The sequence below is a fragment of the Pongo pygmaeus genome, chromosome 10 (assembly GCF_028885625.2).
Source record: "Pongo pygmaeus isolate AG05252 chromosome 10, NHGRI_mPonPyg2-v2.0_pri, whole genome shotgun sequence".
NCBI classification, from domain to species: Eukaryota; Metazoa; Chordata; class Mammalia; order Primates; family Hominidae; genus Pongo; species Pongo pygmaeus.
In genome coordinates this window covers 132101999-132124240 of record NC_072383.2, presented here as the reverse complement: position 1 = coordinate 132124240, position 22242 = coordinate 132101999, and the positions used below count along the sequence as shown (strand labels likewise).

Below are 22242 nucleotides of genomic sequence, written 5' to 3'. Positions count from 1 at the left end.
AAAGAGCACTTACTGAATATTGACTCTAATTATCTCAGTCCCACCAAGGAAGAGGCCCTATTGTTATCCCCATTATGCCAAAGAGGAGAAAAGGTACAGAGAGGGTCAGTAACTTGCTCAAGTTCACACAGCTATTAAGTAACTGAACTGACAGTCTATCCAAGGAAGCATGGATCCAGGAAGGAAGAGAAAATCTAGAAATAGTGGGTAAGTATGCCTTAAAATGTATCATGTGTTACTGACTGCATTTCACATTAAAGAGCATGGAGGGAAAGGGGAGACAGCCTATATTTACAATAGGCATTGGTAACTCAAATTCTGGTACTGCCCTTTATTAAAAGTAATGCTTAAAAAGGGTTCGTTGGCCAGCTGTGGTGGCTCACACCTGTAATCCCAGCACTTTGGGAGGCCAAGGCAGGCGGATCACGAGGTCAGGAGATTGAGACCATCCTGGCTAACACAGTGAAACCCCGTCTCTACTAAAAATACAAAAAATTAGCCGGGCGTGGTGGCGGGCACCTATATTCCCAGCTACTTGGGAGGCTGAGGCAGGAGAATGGCATGAACCCGGGAGGCAGAGCTTGCAGTGAGCCGAGATCACGCCACTGCACTCCAGCCTAGGCGACAGAGCACAACTCTGTCTCAAATAAATACATAAATAAATAATTTTTTTAAAAAAAGGGGGTTCGTTCTCGGCCAGGCACAGTGGCTCATGCCTATAATCCCAGCACTTTGGGAGGCAAAGGCAGGCAGATCACGTGAGGTCGGGAGTTCGAGACAAGCCTAACAAACATGGTAAAACCCTGTCTCTACTGAAAATACAAAATTAGCCGGGCATGGTGGTGCACGCCTGTAATCCCAGATACTCGGGAGGCTGAGGCAGGAGAATCACGTGAACCCAGGAAGCGGAGGTTGCGGTGAGCCGAGATCGTGCCATTGCACTCCAGCCTGGGCAACAAGAGGGAAACTCCATCTCAAAAAAAAAAGTCGGGGGGAGGTTTGTCCTCATTTAGAACACTTGCAATTTAAACACTGAGGTGCTGAAGTTAAGAATGTAGACTTTTTTGGCTAGTCAAGTGAAGCAGTGGGAATAGAGAAAGAAATCCATACGTGGTTGTGATCAGTTAGTTGTAAACACCACTGCACTTGAACTATCCAAGGATGTGGACTTTTGTGCTCACTTTGGCAGCACATGTACTGAAAGTGGAATGACACAGAGGTGAGCATGGTCCCCATGCAAGGAGGACCACAAATTCATGAAGCTCCATATTGTTTTAAAAAAGAAGGTAGAGGCCAGGCGCGGTGGCTCATGCCTGTAATCCCACCACTTTGAGAAGCCGAGGTGGGTGGATCACTTGAGGTCAGGAGTTCTAAACCAGCCTGGCCAACAAGGTGAAACCCTGTCTCTACTAAAAATACAAAAATTAGCCGGGCGTGGTGCTGCGCGCCTGTAATCCCAGCTACGAAGGAGGCTGAGGCAGGAGAATCACTTAAACCTGGGAGGCAGAGGTTGCAGTGAGCCGAGATCGCGCCACTGCACTCCAGCCTGGGTGACAGAGCCAGACTCCATCTCAAAAAAATAATAAAATAAATAAAAAAGAAGGTAGACTTTCGAGTCTGACAATTAAGAGAGGCCAGCCTGGGCAACACAGCAACGTCACATGCCTAAAAAAATAAAAATACATTAAAAATGTGTTGAATTCATTTAAATCTAACAGTGTAGATATTTCGACATTTTAGGCCCCATTGTTTTACATTCTTTGGTGCTTAATGGGTAGCGAGCAATCTTTAGTCCACATGGCAGGAGGTAAAGAGAGGACTATCGCTCTACTCTGTTCTGTATCTCAGACAGCTGCAGTCTGTTCTCCACGCCCCCCGCAGGGGGCTCCAGTCCCAATAGACTCCGTCAGTTAGTACTGCTTCTCCACAACCCTGTTGTCCTGTTCTTTCCACTCCTTAAAAAGAAATTTAAAAATAGAAAACCACAAAATTATTTTATAAAAATTAGAAAATGTGGATAAGTGGCCAGGCGCGGTGGCTCACACCTGTAATCCCAGCACTTTGGGAGGCCGAGGTGGGCAGATCACAAGGTCAGGAGATCAAGACCATCCTGGCTAACACTGTGAAACCCCATCTCTCCTAAAAATACAAAAAAATTAGCCAGGCGTGGTGGCGGGCACCTGTAGTCCCAGCTACTCGGGAGGCTGAGGCAGGAGAATGGTGTGAACCTGGGAGGCGGAGCTTGCAGTGAGCCGAGATCGCGCCACTGCACTCCAGCCTGGGCAAGAGAGCGAGACTCCATCTCAAAAAAAAAAAAAAGAAAAGAAAAGAAAATGTGGATAAGCAAAAAGAAGAAAATTAAAAGCCTACAAAAGATACTGAAACAAAGTGGTAATTGAATCACCCCAGACCCACCAGGGTTTAGGATGTGGCACGCATCATTTTCTCTCTGCTTTCCATGTGGGCTCCTACCTCTGTCTTAGAACCCAGCCTTCTGTTATACAATGTATCGCGATCATCAGCTGGGCCCAAGAGACCTCAGCATCACTACTAATAACCTGCCAGGAACCCATCCCCTGTCTGAACAGTGGTTTATTTCTCAAATCTTCCACCAGAGGCTTGGGCTGTTTTCACATCTTCACTGGAACAAACACTGAAATGTTTATCCTGCATCTTATGCGTGTATTGACTTTTTTCCTTCCAATTAGACCTTGACTACCTTTGAAAACCAACTCAAGGCGTGGCACGGTGGCGCGCACCTGTGGTTCGGGAGGCTGAGGCAGGAGGATCACTTGATCCCAAGAGGTTGAGGCTGGAGTGAGCTCTGATTGCGCCGCCGCACTCCAGCCTGGGCCACAGAGCGAGACCCTGCCGCTAAACAAACAATTCAAGGTCTCCGGGTACCTTCCGAACTCACTATATAAAACACAAAAAAAACAGCAACACACACACACACAAACCCACACAAAAACTATAAACTCCACAAGGGCAGAGGCTGGACTGCACCCGTGCCAGGGCTTGTGGTGTTCAGTCATTTCCCAGCCACCTTTTGACCAGGTCTGCGAGGACCCCACTCCCGCCCCAGGATCGCCCCGTCGTGCCCGGAACGCCGGGGGTCACGGAGGTCAGCCGTGGTCAGGCTGCCCCAGGCTTCCCCTGAGGGAGCCACCCGCAGGGCCCACCTGGGTGGAGCCCCCCCCCCCTCCGCTGAGGCTGAGGTCGGAACTCCGCTTGGACCCAGGCGCGTCCCCTGGGGGTCTGCGTTCCAGAGGCGCCCTCCTTCCCCGCGCTAGGAAAGCGCTGCGCCCCACTGAGCCGCGACCCCAGCTTGACTCTGCTGCGCCTGCGCCGGCGCCACGGCCAGGGCGGGCGGCGCGGGGTCAGCCGTGGGTCACGACTCCCTCGGCTCCGCTGCAGGGCGGGGGTCGCGGCGCCCTCCCCCACCAACCCCGCACCCCGCGCGCGCCCCGCAGAGCCTGCTCCTTCCGGCGCTCGAGTACGCAAAGCTCCAGGCCTTTCTGACCCCGCACTGCACACCCCAGAAACCCCAGGTCCTCCAGGACGCCCGGGACTTTTCGGACCTGCAGATGCCACGGACACCAGATCCCCCACGGACCCCTCGGCTCCCCCGGACTCCGCGGTCGCAGCAGGGGCTGAGGGGCGCCGGCCCCCGGGACGGCTTGTGGGCGGGGCCTCGCGGGGATTGGCTGCGGCCTGGATACTTTGTAGCACCCGCACCTTCTGCGCTGCCCAGCGCCTCCTCGCCAGCCCCGGGTGCGCGCCAAGCACGTGCGCCAGCGCTGAAGCGGGTCCCAGAGGGTGAGGGGCGCGGGGGCGGGGGGTCCTGGAGGGTGGGGGAGGTCCCGGAGGGTGAGGGGCGCTAGGGCAGAAGCCCCTCAGGGTAAGGGGGGCCCCGGAGGGTGAGGGGTGCGGGAGCCGGGGTGGGGCTGAGGGTGGAGCCTCCCGGGCTGGAGCCCAGGCAGGAATTTCGGCCTCCGCAGGGAGCAGCGTGCCAGAAAGGTAGGGGGACTGGGGGCCATGGGCGGGGGTCGCGCCACAGTCAGGAAGCCAAGCAGAGCCACCTCCCGCGACCCTTCCCCTCCATTCAGCTGGAGCCGGGTGACCCTCAGGGCACCGGGCGGACAGGCCAAGGTACCCCACAGGAACCTTTTTCCTTCCTGAAATGGCAGGAACCCCGCCCCTCCCAGAGCTGGTGGGGGTCGGCGTTGCAGGAAACCCAGGCCTGGGAGCCTCCTCTGCCCTCCTACAAGGCCCCTGCAGCCTCTGTTCCCCCAAGGGACCCCAGGTCCAGGGCCTCCTGCCCACTGTGGCGGCTGGAAACTCAGAGCCCGGAGTCAGGACCCGGGTGAGATGGCGCTAGAGCGCGGGAAGTGGTGGAGTAGACGAGGTCGCGTCCCCTTGGCGGGCGCACGGGAGATGATGCAGGCAGAAAGAACCCCTCGCCGGGGAGCGCGCAGCCTACCTGGTTCTTCGCGGCTGTGAGGATTTACAAACCTTTTGGAAAGCAGTTTGGTAACACCTACTACCCTACCCCCACTTGTGTGAATAAAAGTGTATTCCGCAGAAGTAAGATCGATTGGGGAAGGTTTTCTGTTGAGAAAAGCAGTCACTGGCAGCTGCCTAAATGTCCTTAGGTGAGGCCCCGTTAGAACAAGTAAAGGTTCCTCCTGTGTGGATGCAGGACCAAGCGTGTGATTGCAAAGTGTGTCTTTGACACTGTTTGGATTAAGTATTGGCATGAGCAGTTTCTGCTGTTAAAACAAGTGCATGTATGTGGGTTCACATGAGAGGCCTTGGCATCCACTGGTGACCGCTGCACACAAGGTCCCTACCCTACTGAGCCCAGAGCAGTGGAGGAGCTGTTGCAGACAGTACCCAGCCCAGTGCTTGGTGCACAGCCGTGTTCGTTAAGGACTGAAGTATTTGGGGGATTAGAAGGAAATTCTAGAGGGTGTCTGCTATGGTGCTGCCCTCTCTCGGGATGTGTGAGGTCTTATTCCTACTCTACAAGTGTCCATGGCACAAGAGCCATGGCATCATCTGCTTTGCAGAGTGGGTTGGGCGATTGACTGACAGAAAGGACATGGTCAGTGGTGGCCATTCTTGTGACTGTTTGTGTTGGCAGAGTGGCCACGACCCAGCACAGGATGCAGAGCTTCCTGACTCTGCTGAAGGAGCATGAGGACACCTGTGCACCCCCGGCGGAGCTGGTGACCCTTGCGGGCAGACTGTGCCGGGACTTCCAGGATGACCTTGCTCAAGTGCAGCCTTTGGTCACAGCCATTCTGGACAGCCAGCTCCGCCTGCACCTCCTGGACAACGCAGATGTGGCCCTGGCATGCGCCCGTGTCCTGGACCGGCAGGAGCAGCAGCAGGCGGCTTGCCGGCTCCTGGAGGTAGGCCTGGGCTACAGGGGTGGGGTACAGAGAGAGGTAGCAACTTCTTCAGGCAGCCTCCACCCATCCCCAGCACTGCAGCAGTACCCAGGAGTTAGTAGGCACCCACTGGCCGGAGGCCCATCCCCAGGCCTTGGAAAAACCTGGGAGGCAGGTTTTATGTAAGCTTAGTCCGCTCTCACATTACTAAGCTCTAACTGGTTTGGTAATCTGAGTTAAAACTACTTATTCGTCAAATCCCTATTGAGTGGTGATCTGTGACAGGCATGGTGCCAATAAAGTGAGTGAATAAAATGCGGTCCTGGCCTTGGAGAGCCACCATCTTAGCAAGGCATTCAGACAGACCCCTTCTCATTCCCCGGCTGCAAGTCTGCAGTGGAGAACTCTGAAAACAAAAAGTATCTCTCACTCACCTGGTACCTTCAACCTCAACGCATTAGGCATTGAACCTGACCTGTGCTGATGTGAAGCTATTTATAGTGTTTATTGTTCCAACTAATGTGACCACTGTACGTTTTGCTGCCTAAATAAGAGTATGCTTGATGACAGGATGCTGTCCCAAGTCGTGCTGAGTGGTGCATGTCATGTGCTGGATGCCTGCGTTACTTGCTGAAATCTGAAAAATTCTGAATCGCAGAAAACGTGGCCCAAAGGTTTCCAAAAAGGAATTTGAATGCCTATTTTTCCTTTCTTTGACCCTGTAAAACAGTCCATGCATTATTCATTGTGAGTTTACCTTCAAGATACTCGGTTCCTTCCAACCCCTCACCAAGCTAGTGTGGTGTCTTCCTGCCCCCTCCCTCAGCAGCCAGAGGGAGTTTTACAAGGCAAATGGTGTCACAGTGTGCCCCTGAGCTGTGGCTCCCAGAACCGGGGCCTGAGCCTGCTGCTGTCCTCTCACCTCTGGCTCCTCCCAGCCTCCTCTGCAGTGGCCACACCAGTCTCCTTGCCGTTCCAACTCCCGAGGTGTTTCCCTGTCCCAAGGCCTTTGCAGGTGTCTTTCCTCTGTTGAGGTTGGCGCCTAGTTCTCCATGTGGCCGGTGCCTTCCTACCCTTCTGGTTTCTACTTTAAATGTCAGCCCATGGAGGTGGTGCCTCCTTCACTCTCCAGTGTGGCCCCCCCGTTACCCCTTTTCTGTCCCTGCCTCTGTTTGTAACTAGAAGGTGGTTTGTCAATCTGCCTGCGTTACTGCACTGAAGGTCCACGAGGCAGGGACACCACAGCCTTTCTCACTGCAAGATTGGCTGACACACAGCATGACACCTAGAACCTAGCAGGGCTCGAGGTCTTTCAAATCTGTCAAAATAAATGAAGTAAACAAATGAGAGAGTGCAGAGTTAGAGTTGTAACAACTGCCGTGAAGGCAACCGCTGGCATCAGTGAAGAAAACCCCCTGGAGAGGAATTAGAAGCTCAGTCAGTGTGACCCACGAGTACGTCTGAGGAGGTGACTTGTGGCTGAGACCTGGGAGGCATGAAGGGACCACCACGTCAAGAACGGGCAGCAACCCCAGCCTGTGCAGGGTGTTCCTGCCCCCAAGTCAGGGCAGGGGGAGGTTCCCATGCAGATTCCCTGAAGGCCGCGTGCTGAGAGGAGACTGGGGCACTGGGGCACAGAGCCATCGGCTCTGAGGGGTCACTGCCGAGCAAGACTGGGCCTCTCTGATGCCTCAGAGAGAAAGCTGAATGATTCTCAGCAACTCCCTCACCAGGATGGTCCAGGCAACATTGTAGTTAAAGGCCAGCGTGGGGCCATAGGGATCACTCCTGTGGCAGATGATTGGAATTAAGGAAATGGTGGGCGCCACACAGGAATCACGGGAGACCAGCACCAGGCATCCTCCATCATCAGCAAAGTCCAGTTAAGTGGATGGGTGTACTGGCCACAGACAGGGACCCCTTCATCCCCCTCACCTTAGACTGTGCTGAGTACCTGAGGGGCCAGCACTACTTTGTCTTTCTTACATGAAAGACAAAGGTCTTTCATGTAAGACTTGAATCAGACATCAGGCCCTCAATTCGTACTGTGTGGTTATAACCACTGCTCCACCTCCCCTTTGCTGTTGGCCAAAAGAGAGTCATTGGACTTCCCCTTGCCACATGGGCCTTACCTTTGAGGTACAGCTGGGAGCTGTGCTCATCTTGTGTTTTGGGGAGGGTTGAAGGTTTAAAGGCAGGGGCCCATTCAAGACTGATGTGAGTGCATCTGCCCAAGGTCTTTGAGGTGACCTGGCAGGCCTTGGGTCACACCACTGAGCCTGCCGGGAATGGAGCGGGGGCCATCTGACTCATGCCTGCATCGTGTGGCCACACTGGCACTTTGTAAAATCAGTGGATTTGAACCCAGAACCCTGCTATTCCCATCACTGCCTTCCCCAAGGCTGAGTCAGTTTGGGATGGCAGACACAGGTCCCAACAGTGCTCCAGGGTGGGCAGGTAGCCAGGGCTCAGTACACTCTTCTTCGCAGGGGTGCCAGGTGCCGGGAGGCAGCCAGGAGCTAGTGCAGCTCTGGAACGACATCCACTACCGTCTGGTCATGAGGAGGCTGGGCGTGGCTGCGCTCACCCCGGTGCAGAAGTTCCGCTGCAGGAAGAGGTAACCTACAAGCATTTACTTGTGCATATTTCATGGGGATCCCGAGGGATTAGATATACCATGCAAACCCCAGAGGGGCTGAAGCAAAGTAGAGGTGAGGAGATATGGACAGGAAGTGTCCGCTGGAGCAGTAATAGTCACAGTGTAGTCAGCATAAGATGACTTCAGTGTGTGTCACACCTGTGCTGGATGCTGTTCACTGAGCTACACTCTCCACCAGCCACTTCAGTCAGCTGATGGCTGGAAACGGATGGCTGACCACAGGGTGACTGAGGCTAAGGCCAGCAGGTGGGCATCCTCATTATCTCTGCCCAGCATCCACCCAGGGACTGGCCAGAAAGGGGGCTATCGGGCCAGGGACAGTGGAGATGTAGGGCAGGTGGGAGCAGCTCAACATGTGTCCCCAGGTCATCTAATCCCCACAATCTGGGCTCTGGGTGGCCACTGAGGGGTTGCAAGGCCTTTCAAAGAGGTAAGGGTGAGAATGTTGCCAGTGTTAGCATGAGTTACATGTCAGGTGCTCAGAGTAGTGCCAGGCACATGATAGGCACTCAATAAGTGGTAGTCCTTATCATCGCCACCATTATCAGCACTAAATAAATGTTACTAGTAATTTTTATTATCACCGTCATCACCACTTATGGATGAGGAAACGGAGGCACAGAAAGGGTAACCTGAGGTTCCACACGAGAGAGAGGTACAAAGCCAGGACGCTAGCCCAGACACTGAGAAATTGGAGCCTTTAAAAAAAAAATTGAGACAGGGTCTTGCTCTGTCACCCAGACTCGCATGCAGTGGCGCGGTCACGACTCTGCAGCCTCAACTTCCCAGGCTCAAGCAATCCTCCCACCTCAGCCCCCCGGGTAGCTGTGACCACCATGCCCGGCTAATTTTTAATTTTTTGTAGAGACAGGGTCTTGCTATATTTCCCAGGCTGGTCTCAAACTCCGGGAAGCCTTATTCTTCATCTCAGGTGCTCTTCACTGGTCAGGAAAGGGCTGTAGATCTTGCTGTGAACTCCTGACAGCCCAAGTCACGAAAGATTCCTGAGCCACAGGGCCTGGTTGGTAAGAATACTGGTCACTGGAGGAAGAAGACATGGATACCTTTTGGGCTCAGAGAATTTTCCTGCGTGGTACCCATCAAATAGAGTGACAGAGTAAGACAAGTCGTCAGAAGCCCAGCAGTAAATCAGCTGTGGGGTCTTCAGGGGATGTGATTGTAGCCCCCCATGGGCATACTGACACCTGCCAGAGTGCAATGGTGTCATCTTGTCGACATGTTTGTTAAGCGCCCCATGCCTGCTGGGGATGAAGGCCAGGCTCTGCCTCCATGGAACTGACGTTGGGATGTGGACAATAGTCAACAGACAAGGAATTAAAGTAGGTCACATAATTCAGAGAGTGAGAAGTGCTATGCAGAGAATATGTTCAGAAGAGGGCTGTGCAAGGTTGGCTGCTTTAGATGAGGTGGTCAGTGCAGGCTGGTCCTAGTCTTAGAGGAGAGTCTTGAGTGTGGTGATGTGTCCGCCACGTGAGCAGAAGTTTCTGGGAAGGGGCAGCACATTCAAAGACTTGGGATCAGAGAAGCTTGGTGTTCAGGGACAGATAGGAAGTATTTTGAGGTGTATGTGTTCACAGCCCTTGAAAAATGTAAAAACAATTCCTAGCCTGTGGCCATAGAAGCAGGTGGTGGAATGGATTCGCTCACCCTGCCTTAGAAGCTGATGAGCAGCAGGAGGACATTGAGCCTGCAGCCATGGTAGCTGCTGGATTGGGTTATAACCGTGCTGATGGTCCCCAGGGGGTGTCAGGAAGGTATGGCATCTGAATCACAGAAGTTGCAGATACAGGGATCAGGAGTAGATGCTGGAGTTTCTAGGAGGTTCCAGGCATGGCCCAGGGCTGGGATAGTGGCTAGGGAAAGTGGACAGTGCTGTGTCAGGGTAGATTTTGGAGGTGGAGCTGGGGGTTTGCTGATGGGCTGTACACATGGCAGGAGGTAAAGAGAGGGCTAAAGTAGACTCCAGGGCTCTTGGCCTGTGTGGGAACCACCAGGAGCATGAGGGTTCCTTCACTGAGGTACACAGGAGCTGGGGAAAAGTTTGGAGAGGGGGGATGGAGTTCTTTTGGGATTCATGATGTGTGAGCTGCATTTTAGATGTCCAAGTAGGCACTGGGATGACACGCCTTCTACAGACAAGTAATATTGGTGCATATATCATCTTTTTCTTATGAAATATTCAAATCTGCTCAGCACTAGAGAGGAGCATAGCCAGCTGGAACATCCCCAGTGTCCAGCTGCAGCATTGCTCAGACACGCATCCCTTTGTCATCTCTGTGACTGACACTGAAATCCTGGGAGGGCACAGAGAAAGGGGTCCTCTGTGTTCAGGGGACAGACCTCTGGGACTTTGCAGCCCAGAGGAGGATGAGGAAGATTCAGCTGAGACGTGGCCAGTGAGAGGAAGAGGAAATCCAGCAGTGCAGAGTTCAGAAGCCAGTGAGGCTGAGGAGGTACCAGTTAAGAGGAGAGCTGAGAAATGAACTTTGGATTTTGTGAGCTGGCAAGTGCTTTTAGTGGCAAGGTGCAAGGATCCAGGTGTGTCACAGAGACAAGGAGACCGTGGCAGATCCAAGATCATTCTTTGAGAAGTTTAGCTGGAACTGGAGCAGACTCATGGGGTAACCACTGGAGGTGAGAAATTTACAGAGCTTAGCAGCTCATGAGAATGACTTACTAGAAGAAATACTGGTGATGGCAAGCAGGGAATTAGTTCAGGGGAGCGTTCTTAGTGAGGTGGGGGATGAGCAGGTGCCACGGCTGGAGCCTCCCCTCACCAGGGGCCCCACAGGCATTTGGGGAGTGCAGAAGGGCTGGCAGGTTTGGTGGGGGCACAGGTGGTGCTTCTCTTCTGAGAACATCTTGGTGAAATGAGAGCCAGATCACCCAAGCACAATAAGTCTTGGGAGGAGGTGTTGGGGGCGAGGGAAGAAGGGAGAAAGCTGGCGTGGCCATGCAGGGTGGCAGGGGTGTGAGTGCTGCAAGCCTCTGAGGACTCATGCAAGAATGGGGCTGATGCCTGGAAACCAGTGATGAACAGAAAGCACTGAATGGAAAAGCACACAGGGTGGCAGCCGGGTCCTGAGGACAACAGTGTGTGTGTGTGTCCAGGACAGCCATCCACGGGAGCTCCATGGGCTGAGGACACCTGTGTGTGAGTACATCCAGGAAGGCTGTGCACGCGGCCTCCATGGGTGAGGATGTCTACGTGTGAGGATGTCCAGGAGGGCCATCCATCGGGGCTCCATGGGCTGAGATGCACCCAGGAGCACCGCAAGGGCCCAGAGAGGGCTCCTCACAGTGGCCTGTAGATGTTCTGGAACAGTATTTGTCAGGATTTGTGCATGTCTGTGGGAGAGACTCTAGTTTTCACTAACTGGAGGCAGAGAGAGGCATCCCCCAGGAGGAGGCACAGGGAAGGAAGTGTCACCTTCCACAGAGGGCCAGGCCTGGAGAAGGGAACAGATTTGGAGGGGTCCTGTCTGTTACCACCTCCTCACTGTCCTTACCCAGGAACCCCCCGCCCCCCTCCCTCTGCCCGGAGGGGCTGAAGAGCCGGAACTTCCCCAGAGAGGTTCGTGAGAAGCTGCACAATTTCGCTGTGGGGGTGAACACCAACCCCAGCAAGGCTGAGAGGGTAAGAATAGAAGATACCCAGGACCCAGGGGGTCCCTGCCTGGTGCCTCCCCCTCCCCCAAGGGGTACCCCCACACCAGGCTCCTCAGTGGCCTCATCCCCCAGGGTGCTGGTGGTTTCAGCCCCTCCTCTGGACAGGGACCTTGTTGATTGGCAGACCGTCCTGTCTGCCACATGAAGGGTTTCATTTTCTCACGTGGAGTCATAACATCCGTGTATGTGGCCCCACGGCTGCTCACTCAGCACCCACTGTGTGCCAGGCACCGGGACGATGGGTCGAAGCATCTGCCGGCCAACATGCTTTCCACTGCACAGTGGGTTTGTGCCAGGCACAGGCAGTGTGGTTCTGCAGGCCCTGCCCCTCCAGGGGCTTGGGGTAGCCCTGGGCATGTTGTCTGGGTGGACCTAGCAAGGGCCTCACTCAGGGGGACATGCACGTGTGGCTGTGCAGACAGCCTGACCTGGGCCTCACTGCTCAGGGAATGGGGATCAGCCCAGGGAGGTGAGGCCTGCATGTTCTGCTCATGCTCACCACTCTCTGCTGTCCTTGGAGAGGTTAGGCTGGGCTCTCATCCCCTTTTTTGGTGTAAATGAGCTGTCTGAGCCACTTCTACATACCCCCTGTCCTCAGGGAATGGAAGCAGGGCTAGAAGTGTTGTTGTTTGGGGGCAGGAGAACTTGGCATTGGAGACGAGCTTGACCCCTGAGCAGGTGTACAACTGGTTTGCCAATTACCGGCGCCGCCAAAGAGCCTTTCCCCAGCACATGAAGCCAGCCCAGCAGGCCACAGCTGAAGACCCTGGTGCAAGGGAGAGGGGTCCTGACCTCCTGCAGCCCTCAGGCAACCCCCATGTTGACTCTGGGTTTGTGGACAGGCCTCAGTGGTCAGGTGAGTGGCCTGAGGGCCCCAGTCTCCTTGTGGTTGGGGAGCTGATTTCTGACAAGGGCCAGGCCTAGGTAGTCACACTGGTTACAGGGGTAGCCCTCCCCCAATCAGTAGGTTCCAGGTGTCACTCTGTGGGAGCGACATCACAGGGTCGGAGGGTCTGAGGCTCAAGATGCCCAGGCCGGGCTGTGGCTGCCCCTATGCATTTTGAGGTCACTGTGTGGCTGGGCCAGGAGCTGGGCTGGAGAGGAGGGTATCGTGTGGCCAGAGGAGGAGTTGGTGAGTCAATTTGAGAAGTGAACCAAGCACCAGGATTTGGGGTGTCCTGGGTTGGCAATTATGGATTGTTGCTTCACACCAAAGACAGGACAAGAAGCAAAAATATTGGCATGGCCCCATGGCAACAGCCTTTTCCAGCCAGCAGGGCTGCTCATACCTGATGGGAAGGAGGCTGGGAACCAGAGCCTCACTAAGTCTCCCCTCCCATCTCATTACTTTCAGAGGAATGTAAGGAAAAGGGGCCTCCACAGTCCCCACAGACCACCCAAGGACCATGGGAGCCACTGGCCTTAGCCCCAGACTTTCCTGCAGATGAGACAGTCTCAAAGCCACTGGCCTTAGCCCCGGACTTTCCTGCAGATGAGACAGTCTCAAAGCCACTGGATGTCAGGTACTGTCATCTCCATGGCCATGGAATCATCTCACCTATTCAGTTCCCTTTCCTCCTCAGGTGGAGACTAGGGCATGAAGTAGGCATAAGGGTGACAGGACCCCCACACTGGGATCAGGTCAGACCCCAGGGAGAGGGAAGCCACCAGCAAGGAGCCCACGTCAAGGACTGGGGTGGGGGCGGCTTCTTCTGACCCCACACGTGCTCCTGCAGCCTGACTCATCACCTGAGTTCATGTCTGTCTTGGAGAACGGGGGAACAGACTTAGAAGGAAACACATGCAGCCCTGCCACCTAAAGACAAACCCAGCTGTCCCTGTGGTTTGTTTCTAGTACTTTGTCTGTTTTGCTTTTCATTGAGTTAATAACCAGCCAGTATCTCTCCTGAGTTCCTACTGCACACCAGCACTGTTTGAGCACTGTTGTGCACCCTGTGCTCCCTCCTGCCCTGCCCTGAGGGAGGCTCTGCCCACCAAGAGACAGTGTTCTCCATGTCCCTCAGGTCTCTGCCAGGTGGCGAGATGTACCAGGAGGGGCCTGGCCATGATCCTGCCACCCTCCCCCTCTTCTGCCCTGGCCCTGGCCTCTGCCCTCTGGCTGCCGGCAGTGACATGCTGGACCCCTCTCTGGCTGCCCCTGAATCTTGGCTGATGTCTCTTGCACTGGCGTCCTCCAAGGAAGTTTCCTTCCAGACTGGGCAGCTGGTCCACAGTCATGGGCTGGACTTCATGATGGGCCCTGCAGATACCGCTGTGGCTGTGTCCATTGCCACCCTTGGAGATCCCAGCCCTACAGGTGGGTCCACTTCAGACAGACCATGAGTTTCAGCACCAGACACTGTGACTACTCAGGTCCTGTTTGAGGGGATAGAAGTGTGGGTAGGGCCACACGGCTTGAACCTGTGGTATTTGATTAGACCTGGAACCAATGTAGCCAGAACAAAGACTCTTCCCACAAACATCCCAGATTATTTCTCATCTGTTTTATTGTGTGTCTGTGTGTGTGTGTGTGTGTGTGTGTGTGTGTGTGTATGTATGCATATCACTGAAGAGGAAGAGTTGAAAGGAAAGAGCTGCCACCCTGTGCTCTCCACTGCAGTCCACTTGATTTATCTGTTAACACCGGGTGCAGCAGAGAAGGCTGAGCTCCTTAGACTCCCCACTTGTCCACCCCCCTTAGCCTGTAGTAGAGATCCCATGATTTTAGTTTCTAAGTTATCGTTGAAGCTGTAAAATCATTTAAAGAGTATGTATTTAGATGTATGTTTTGCCCATCCAGTACACCAGAATCGTGTGACTTCTCACTTTGTAAGGAGGAAACTGGCGCTATGAATTCACTCAAATTTCTTTCTTTCTTTTTTTTTGAGATGGAGTCTTGCTCTGTCACCCAGGCAGGAGTGCAGTGGCGCGATCTCCGCTCACTGCAAGCTCCTCCTCCCGGGTTCACGCCATTCTCCTGCCTCAGCCTCCCAAGTAGCTGGGACTACAGGTGCCCGCCACCATGCCTGGCTAATTTTTTTGTACTTTTTAGTAGAGACAGGGTTTCACCCTGTTAGCCAGGATGGTCTTGATCTCCTGACCTCGTGATCCACCCGCCTTGGCCTCCCAAAGTGCTGGGATTACAGGTGTGAGCCACCGTGCCCGGCCTTTTTTTTTTTTTTTTTTGAGATGGAGTCTTGGTCTGTCGCCCAGCCTAGAGTACAGTGGCACGATCTCAGCTCACCGCAACCTCTGCCTCCAAGGTTCAAGCGATTCTCCTGCCTCAGCCTCCCAAGTAGGTGGAACTACAGGCACCTGCCACCACGCCCGGCTAAATTTTTGTATTTTCAGTAGAGATGGGGTTTCACCATGTTAGCCAGGCTGGTCTCGAACTCCTGAACTCAAGTGATCCACCTGCCTCAGCCTCCCAAAATGCTGGGATTACAGGCGTGAGCCACCATGCCCAGCCAAATTCACCTATATTTAATATTCTATGGGTATATACATCTTTTCTCTTCAGCTTTTTTTTTCTTCTTGGAGCTTCTCCATGCCTTTCCTTTTTCTTTTTACATTGTCTGCTTTTATCACATTTTTAACATCTTCCAGCATTTGAAGCATCCCATCTGAAAACTCACTGTTAGGGGCCCTCCATTTTCCCTTTCCCCTCCAAGTGACAGCTCCCTAGGCCTGCAGTGAAGCCATTGTCCCCAGTGCTCCCATGCTGCTTCCCTGGGTTTACTCCAGGGTGTCCTGAATTTCAGGTCTGATTCTTTCTTTCTTTGACTCCCTCGTTTTGTTAGCCAACAGCTTCAGTTAACTTTGCAAGAAAGAGTGCCTGCAAGATAAATTATCCAAGTCCTCATTTGTTCTAAAAATGTCTTTAATCTGTCCTCAAGTTTGGTTAACAATTTTGCAAGGACAGAATTCTGAGTTGAAATACTTTTTCCCCCCCTCATAATTTTTTGGAGGTCTTAGATTCTTTTTTTCTTATTTTTTTTGTGGGGGGGTCTTAAAGTTCTGAAATTTCACGCTGAGGGTCTGAGGTTGTGGGTCTTTTTACTTCATCTTGCTGTTAAGACTTTAATCTTAAAGAATAAGGTCTCCTGGCCGGGTGCAGTGACTCACGCCTGTAATCCCAGCACTTTGGGAGGCCGAGGCAGGCGGATCATGAGGTCAAGAGATCAAGACCATCCTGGCCAATATGGTGAAACCCCATCTGTACTAAAAAATATAAAAAAATTAGCTGGGCATGGTGGTGGGTGCCTGTTGTCCCAGCTAGTTGGGAGGCTGAGGCAGGAGAATCACTTGAACCCACGAGGTGGAGGTTGCAGTGAGCTGAGATTGCACCACTGCACTCCAGCCTGGGTGACAGAGTACGGCTCCATCTCAAAAAAAAAAAAAAAAAAGAATAAAGTCTCCTGTAAGCTCTGGGCATTTTTTCCTAATATCCTTTGATAGTATGTTTGATAAGTTCCTGCTTCCATGTTTTCAGCTCTCTCTTCAGAGCACAAATGTTATTTGGATGTTGGAACTCCAGGACCAGTCTCCCAAAGAACTTACCTTTTATCTTATATTTTTTTATTGATGTGCGTTTTGGGTATTTCTTAAATTCTGTCTTCTGATTTTTTGCTTTAACAGTTATATATCTTTTTTTTTTTTTTGAGGCAGAGTTTTGATCTTGTTGCCCAGGCTGGAGTGCAGTGGTGCGATCTCGGCTCACTGAAATGTCTGCCTCCCAGGTTCAAGCGATTCTCCTGCCTCAGCCTCCCAAGTAGTTGGGATTACAGGCATTTTTGCTGGCTAATTTTGTATTTTTAGTTGAGACTGGATTTCACCATGTTGGTCAGGCTGGTCTCGAACTCCTGATCTCAAGTAATCCACCTGCCTCGGCCTCCCAAAGTGCTGGGATTACAGGTGTGAGCCACCGCGCCCTGCCATCAGTTGTGTATCTTAAGAGAATTTCAATCCTTCTTTACTGATCTCTGAACTCTTCTTCCTTCATAGATTATATTACTTTCTATGGATGCAATATCTTACACTTCTCTAAGTTTCCTAATAATAATTTTTTAAAATGTGCTTCATTGTCTGAAGGCAGGACTGTTGGGACTATGGATTCTGGCCCTTCCTTGATGCAGGGCCAGAAAGAGGAAGGGATCTTAGGGCTCGCTCCTCTGGAGAGGACTTGTCAGTTTGATCATGCTGACCTTTCATTTTTTGCTGTCCTTTTCATTTAACTGTTGGACACTCACATTTGCCTGTCTGTACTTACTAACGAGGCTGAAGTGGGGACGGTCACTGGGTGTCTTCACATTGGTACAAGAGGAGCTGGTCTTCAGACCTGGGGCCTGCTCAAGTGAGGGGGGATGTTCTGTGGGAATCAGCGAACTCCTTTGTTCTGTCTATTGAAACCTGTGCCTTTGGGTTCCCTGCTGCTGCCTGGGCACCCAGATGCTCTCCCTCCCGAGCTCCTTGGGAATCTCAGCCCCTGCCCCACACCCCAGCTCCCTGCCAGACACCCCATCACCATGGGCTGCACTTGCATCCTGACTGCACGACTGTGGACATTGTGCTCATGGCTTTCCCTTTCTCTTCGAAAGAGGATGTGTAATTTATTGCTGTACTATGATGGATGGAACTAGAATGTCCAAACTAGTGCTTGAACATTATTTCCTCTCTCCAGAGTGTCTGTAAGGTCTGCATGAAAAAGGAAATAGCAGAAAGCAGGCACATGGTCAGGAAGGTCCCTTCAACCTAAGAAGGCCCTGGGCAGCTGGGCACCAGGTTAGGTGGTCACTCTGCTGTACAGGAAGGAGGACCACATGAGCCTCACCCCCAGGCCGCTTGTTCCGTGTCTTGAGATCAGGGCCATCTTAATGCTTGTTTTACAACCTAATAGACTCAGGGCAGGAAAAAAACCTGCCTTTTCAGGCCACAGCTCTCCTAAATGTCCACCCAGAATTGACCAAAACCACAGTAGCTTGTCTAAGAGTGAGAGATGTTCTGAGATACGCTCTGGAAAGTCAAAGGGAGGGGAAACTAGTGACAGCTTATACCTCAGTGACATCTTGGTAACCTTAGTAAGAGGTAAAAGTGGAAACCACCAAGGGCTGGTGGCCGAGCACTCCGTGAACCAGCCACAAGAGGAGACTGAGGGCTCCTGGCACATCCTTCCACACCAGCAGGACGGAGCAAGCTGCAGACTCTGACTGGCACTGAGGGCACATGAGGTCTGCAATGACAGCAGCATTTAAAGTCAGCAGAAGCAACCATGTCTTGGTCTCTGGAAGCCTGGAAAGCTGTTGAGATCAATGGTTGTGACAGTTCCTTCCTCAGAGAGTGAGACTGAGGCCCAGGGACCGTGAGTCTGGTTCACGTGGTGAGGGCTGGCTGGCCCGGAGGCTGCATCCGCCTCCCTGCTTTGAGGTCTTGGTTGTGTCACACATGGGCTCTGCTCCTTTCTCCTGCCAGTGTGCCATGGAATCTCATTACATGCAGGGTTTGCTGGCCCCCACAGCGGCCATCCCCAGAGCGTGCAGTTGGAGGAGGGTCTGGGCACAAGCAGTGGACGGACAGAGCTACGGGTGGGCAGCTTCCTGGTGACACAGCCTCCACTGCAAGCTCCTGAATTCATCCTCACCCAGAGGTAAGCCCTGAAGAGCCACAGGCCTGGACAATACTTTCCACAGGCCACAAGGTAGAGTAATGCCCAGTTTATAGACTCACCATCCCAGACTGTGCAGATAGGGCCCTCTCCTTTGGATTGCTGAAAACTGTAACAGTCCCCCCAAGCCTACACCTACGAAAAAAAGGGTAGTTTTTCTCTCAGGAGAGCCCAAAACATCAGAGCAGATGTGGGCATCCCATGCATTGGACGTGATCAGGGTTCACCCTTACCCCCAAATCACCCTGGACCCCAGCAGCCTTTCTTTTCCCTGAACAAACACTGTCAGTTTCTGGCAGAATCAAGATCCTGATTTTATATTCTGAATTGTAGTTTTCAAGGGACTTGGGGTCTTGAGCAGCCTCCGTGAGCACTTGCTGTTGATAGTGTCAGTGCTGTAGAAACAGAAGATGACCAGGGCCTTTGGGGCCAGCCCAGCAGGTGGGATCCTGCAGAGACAGGAGGGATGGAGGAGTGTGGCAGGGTGGCCTGGGGTCCTCTGGTGGGGAGGCCATCACCCCCGCCACTCCTGTTCTAGCAGACGCCCTATCCTCTCTACACTAGGGCCACCAGGAGCAGAGCAGATCCCCAGGGTGTGGGGTCTCCCTCATCAGGGAGCTGAAACCAGGTTGACTCAAGGCTCATGCTAGTGAGGGCAGAATTACAGAGGAACATAGGAGAAAAGGTGGAGCAGCCCCTAAATCACATGGTCTGCTTGCTCAAACAGCCTGATTGTGAGAAAATGTACACCACACAGATGGACTCACTTTTCCATTCATGGCTGGGAGCTGAGACCAGGCAGAGGCTGCCATGGCCATGGTGTCCCCTTGTGTGTCTCGCCTGACCTCTCCACATGGCCATCTCGACCCCTTCTCTTGCTCCCCCAACTCCCATGCCTCCCTGCTCCGATCTGAAGGCCATGCTTCAACCTGAGAACATCAGTTCCTTCGTTAAAAGTGGTTTCATTGAGGTGTAATTGGCTGTACATGTGTAGACGGAGCACCTGAATTTTCTCAGTGTGACTTTCACATCCACACGAGGCCACCACCATGATGAAGGTCTTCAGTGTACCCTCCTCCTGCCTTTCGCCTCTCCCTGGCCACCCAGGACCATGGATCTGCTTCTGTCACTAAGGATTAGCTGCATTTTATAGAATTTCATGTAAATACGGTATATTTTCGGGTCTTTGTTTTGCTCTGGTCTGGCGTCCTTCGCTCTGCATGAACAGTTCATTTCTCTCTCTGGGGAGCCACATGCCATTGCATGGATGTGCCACAGCTTCTTCACCCTTGTCCTATGGATGGGGATTTGGGGGTATCACAGATAAAGCTGCTGTGAACGTCCTGTATGTGTGTAGTCTGCACACCTGCCTTCATTTCTCATGGTGCATGCCCAGGAGTGCCGTGGCTATGTCACATGCTAGGTATGCATTGACCTTGCTGAAGAACCACTGCCCCTTGTCCTGAGTGACTGTGCTGTGCATCCCTGCTCTCCCTCCTGCTCCCCACAATCTTGTCTCCACACCCCAGGCCTCTTCCTCCTTTGAGGTCTCTGTTTCCTCCACATTTCTGCTCACTGGCTCTTCCATGACCCTGCTCTGAGCCCTCTGTGCAGTTGCCCCTGTGACCCACCGGGTGACCCTGCTCTCTGTGTAACACGTTCCCCTCCTAACACCCTACATACATGACAGCCCTGCAGGAAGAGTCTGTCCTGATGAGTGTCAAGTATTAGAATGTCTCCTGATGAGGAAGAAAGCACAGCTGGGTGGATTTTGTCACCCCGTGTCCCCTTGAGATAGGGCCTATTCTTACTGTCTCTTTTCCAGCCCTCCAGAGCTGGCCCCAGCCCCGTCTGCCTTCCCCGGCCCTGTGTCTGCCACGGAGCTGAGCCAGGCCCTGCCCTCCAGCCAGGTGAGGCTTCCCTATGAGCACGAAGGATTCCCTCTTTACTCCTGGATCTGCAGCTCATGGTGCTGAGGTGGGTTCAGCTAGTGCCACTGGAGTGAATACACCCGGCAAAGATAAACAAGGGGCAAGGATGATTTGTGGCTGGACATTACTGGACTGGGAGCTGGGATGAGGGATGCTGTGGGGCAACGTTCCCTCCTGAGTCCAGACTGGTTGGCGGGGGGGTCTTCCCAAGGTCAGGAGGTGCCCAGGTGGGAGGGCAGGTCTTGAGCCTGGAAAGGAAGCCTCTGTGTTTAACACTGTGTTGTCTTCCAGGTGCAGTGTTCTGATAGCCAGGCCTCTGGTGATGCCTTCTGGGGAGCCAGGATGCTCCTTGAGTTTTCAGGGAGCAGCCTGGGCTGAGCTATCCTCAGGAGCCAAACAGCACCCCAGGAGGAGCGGGTGTGGATGGTCTGCCTGGTCAACACAAGGAGTTACAGAGCTTTATCCTGAATACAAAATGAAAGTCCCCAGAGTTCCCCTGGGGGCTCTGCTGAAAAGCAGAGATTCTTTCCCACTGCCATGTTTGAATAGTTTGGTTAGCAATTCCCTGTAGTAGAGAAAGCATTTGAGAAATGTTCGTGAGATCAGAAGTCAAAGGTGGGTCTGTCCCACTCACGCAGCACTGGATCAGTCGGGCTCCAGGGCACTCATGTGCAGAGAAGGCCATTCTAGAGAGGGGAGTGATCTGCTGCTGGCTGCCTTGCCGTCTGCCCGTGCACACGGCCAGACTTTTCCACCAAGTTAACTGAGTGAGGTATGAGGAGTGTTCTGAGATTTCTGTGTGTAGGGGCTTCTCCCTTGAGTACTGGGAGGCAAACCTGTCTGCGAATGGCCCAGGCAGGGCACAGTAGGGTGGGTTTTCCATCCAAGTTGTAATTCACTGTGTCTATGACACAAATGTTGTAGTCAATTAAAGTTTAATGTTTTGAACTCCCCCCCTTGTATTCACTTAACCATGTATCCTGGGCATCTGTCCATGTCAAAGTACAGAGATGAACATCAGCCTTTCCACCCGGGGCCAGTGTTTCATGATGTGGGTATACATTAATCATGCAGCAGTGCCCGACAGATGGACATCTGGACAGTTTCTAGTGTGTCTGTTTTATATGCAGCATTAGGGTGGGCAACCCTGTCCTCTGCTCTTTGCCCTTCACCTGGCTATTATTAGGATAAATTCCTGGAAGCTGAATTTCTGGGTCGGTTATGGTAGCCCTAGGTGTGGACTGTGGATTTTGGAGTGTCTGTGACCTTGTGCTCACCTGGCCACGTGCCCATCTCAGGGGACAGCCACATGTGATCTGGGCTGAGATCAGTAGCCCTTAACCCAGAGAAGTCAGACTCTGGCCCTGCTCTCAGGAGCTCCCAAGCTGCTCTGTGAGAGACAAAGGCACAAATACCAACCTTCCTGTGGGGTCATAGGTGGAACAGGAGGAGGAGCCATGGCTGGGAGACCTGACGGTGGGGGTCGGGAGAACAGGAGAATCTTGACGGAGGTTGCAGAAGGGCATTGTGATAGGAAGGGAATGGGGTAGTGTGGCAAAGAGAACAGGAGCCTTGGTGTCTGGCAACCATTGCATTGCTCACCTGTGGCCCCATGCATCCCTGGCAATCCCCAGGCCTGGAGGAGAAGCAGGAGGGCACTGGGACCAGCTTCCCAGCAATCGAGCTTGAAGGATGTGCTGCCAGCAGGGTGGTGTGGAGTGGAGGGCACAGCTGCTTGCCTCCCTGTCGCAGGAGAACCAGCCCCCATGTTCCCCACATGCCGGCTCCCCCAGACTCAGGGCAGAAGCAGCAGCAGTGACTACTGTGCCTCGGGCTGCTATAGGAGGCACCACCCTTTGGCCCTCCCAGGAAACACGCAGAGCCTGGGCCCATCGCATCCCTGGG

At 53.2% G+C, this 22242-nt stretch overlaps 1 protein-coding gene and 1 non-coding gene across 5 annotated transcripts; both read left to right on the top strand.

The window, feature by feature from the left end:
- The first annotated feature begins 1173 nt into the window (after positions 1-1173).
- LOC129011030 (U6 spliceosomal RNA) lies at positions 1174-1276 on the top strand. The gene has a single exon (XR_008493166.1). It is a non-coding gene; the product is annotated as a U6 spliceosomal RNA (small nuclear RNA).
- Positions 1277-3368: 2092 nt separating this feature from the next.
- On the top strand, positions 3369-21289 carry ANHX (anomalous homeobox). 4 transcript variants are annotated; one of them, XM_054443401.2, is made up of 10 exons: positions 3369-3819; positions 5147-5417; positions 7886-8013; positions 11590-11713; positions 12385-12601; positions 13100-13268; positions 13770-14062; positions 18241-18388; positions 20232-20316; positions 20629-21289. In XM_054443401.2, the coding sequence occupies exons 2-10, from the start codon at positions 5169-5171 to the stop codon at positions 20713-20715; spliced, it is 1500 nt and encodes a 499-aa protein (XP_054299376.1). In that variant the 5' UTR covers positions 3369-3819; positions 5147-5168; the 3' UTR covers positions 20716-21289. The 4 variants fall into 4 exon arrangements, with proteins under 4 accessions (XP_054299376.1, XP_054299377.1, XP_054299375.1 ...); XM_054443402.2 differs by having other exon boundaries at positions 3738-3819; positions 20232-20383; XM_054443400.2 differs by lacking the exon at positions 3369-3819 and adding an exon at positions 3929-4020.
- Positions 21290-22242: the final 953 nt, after the last annotated feature.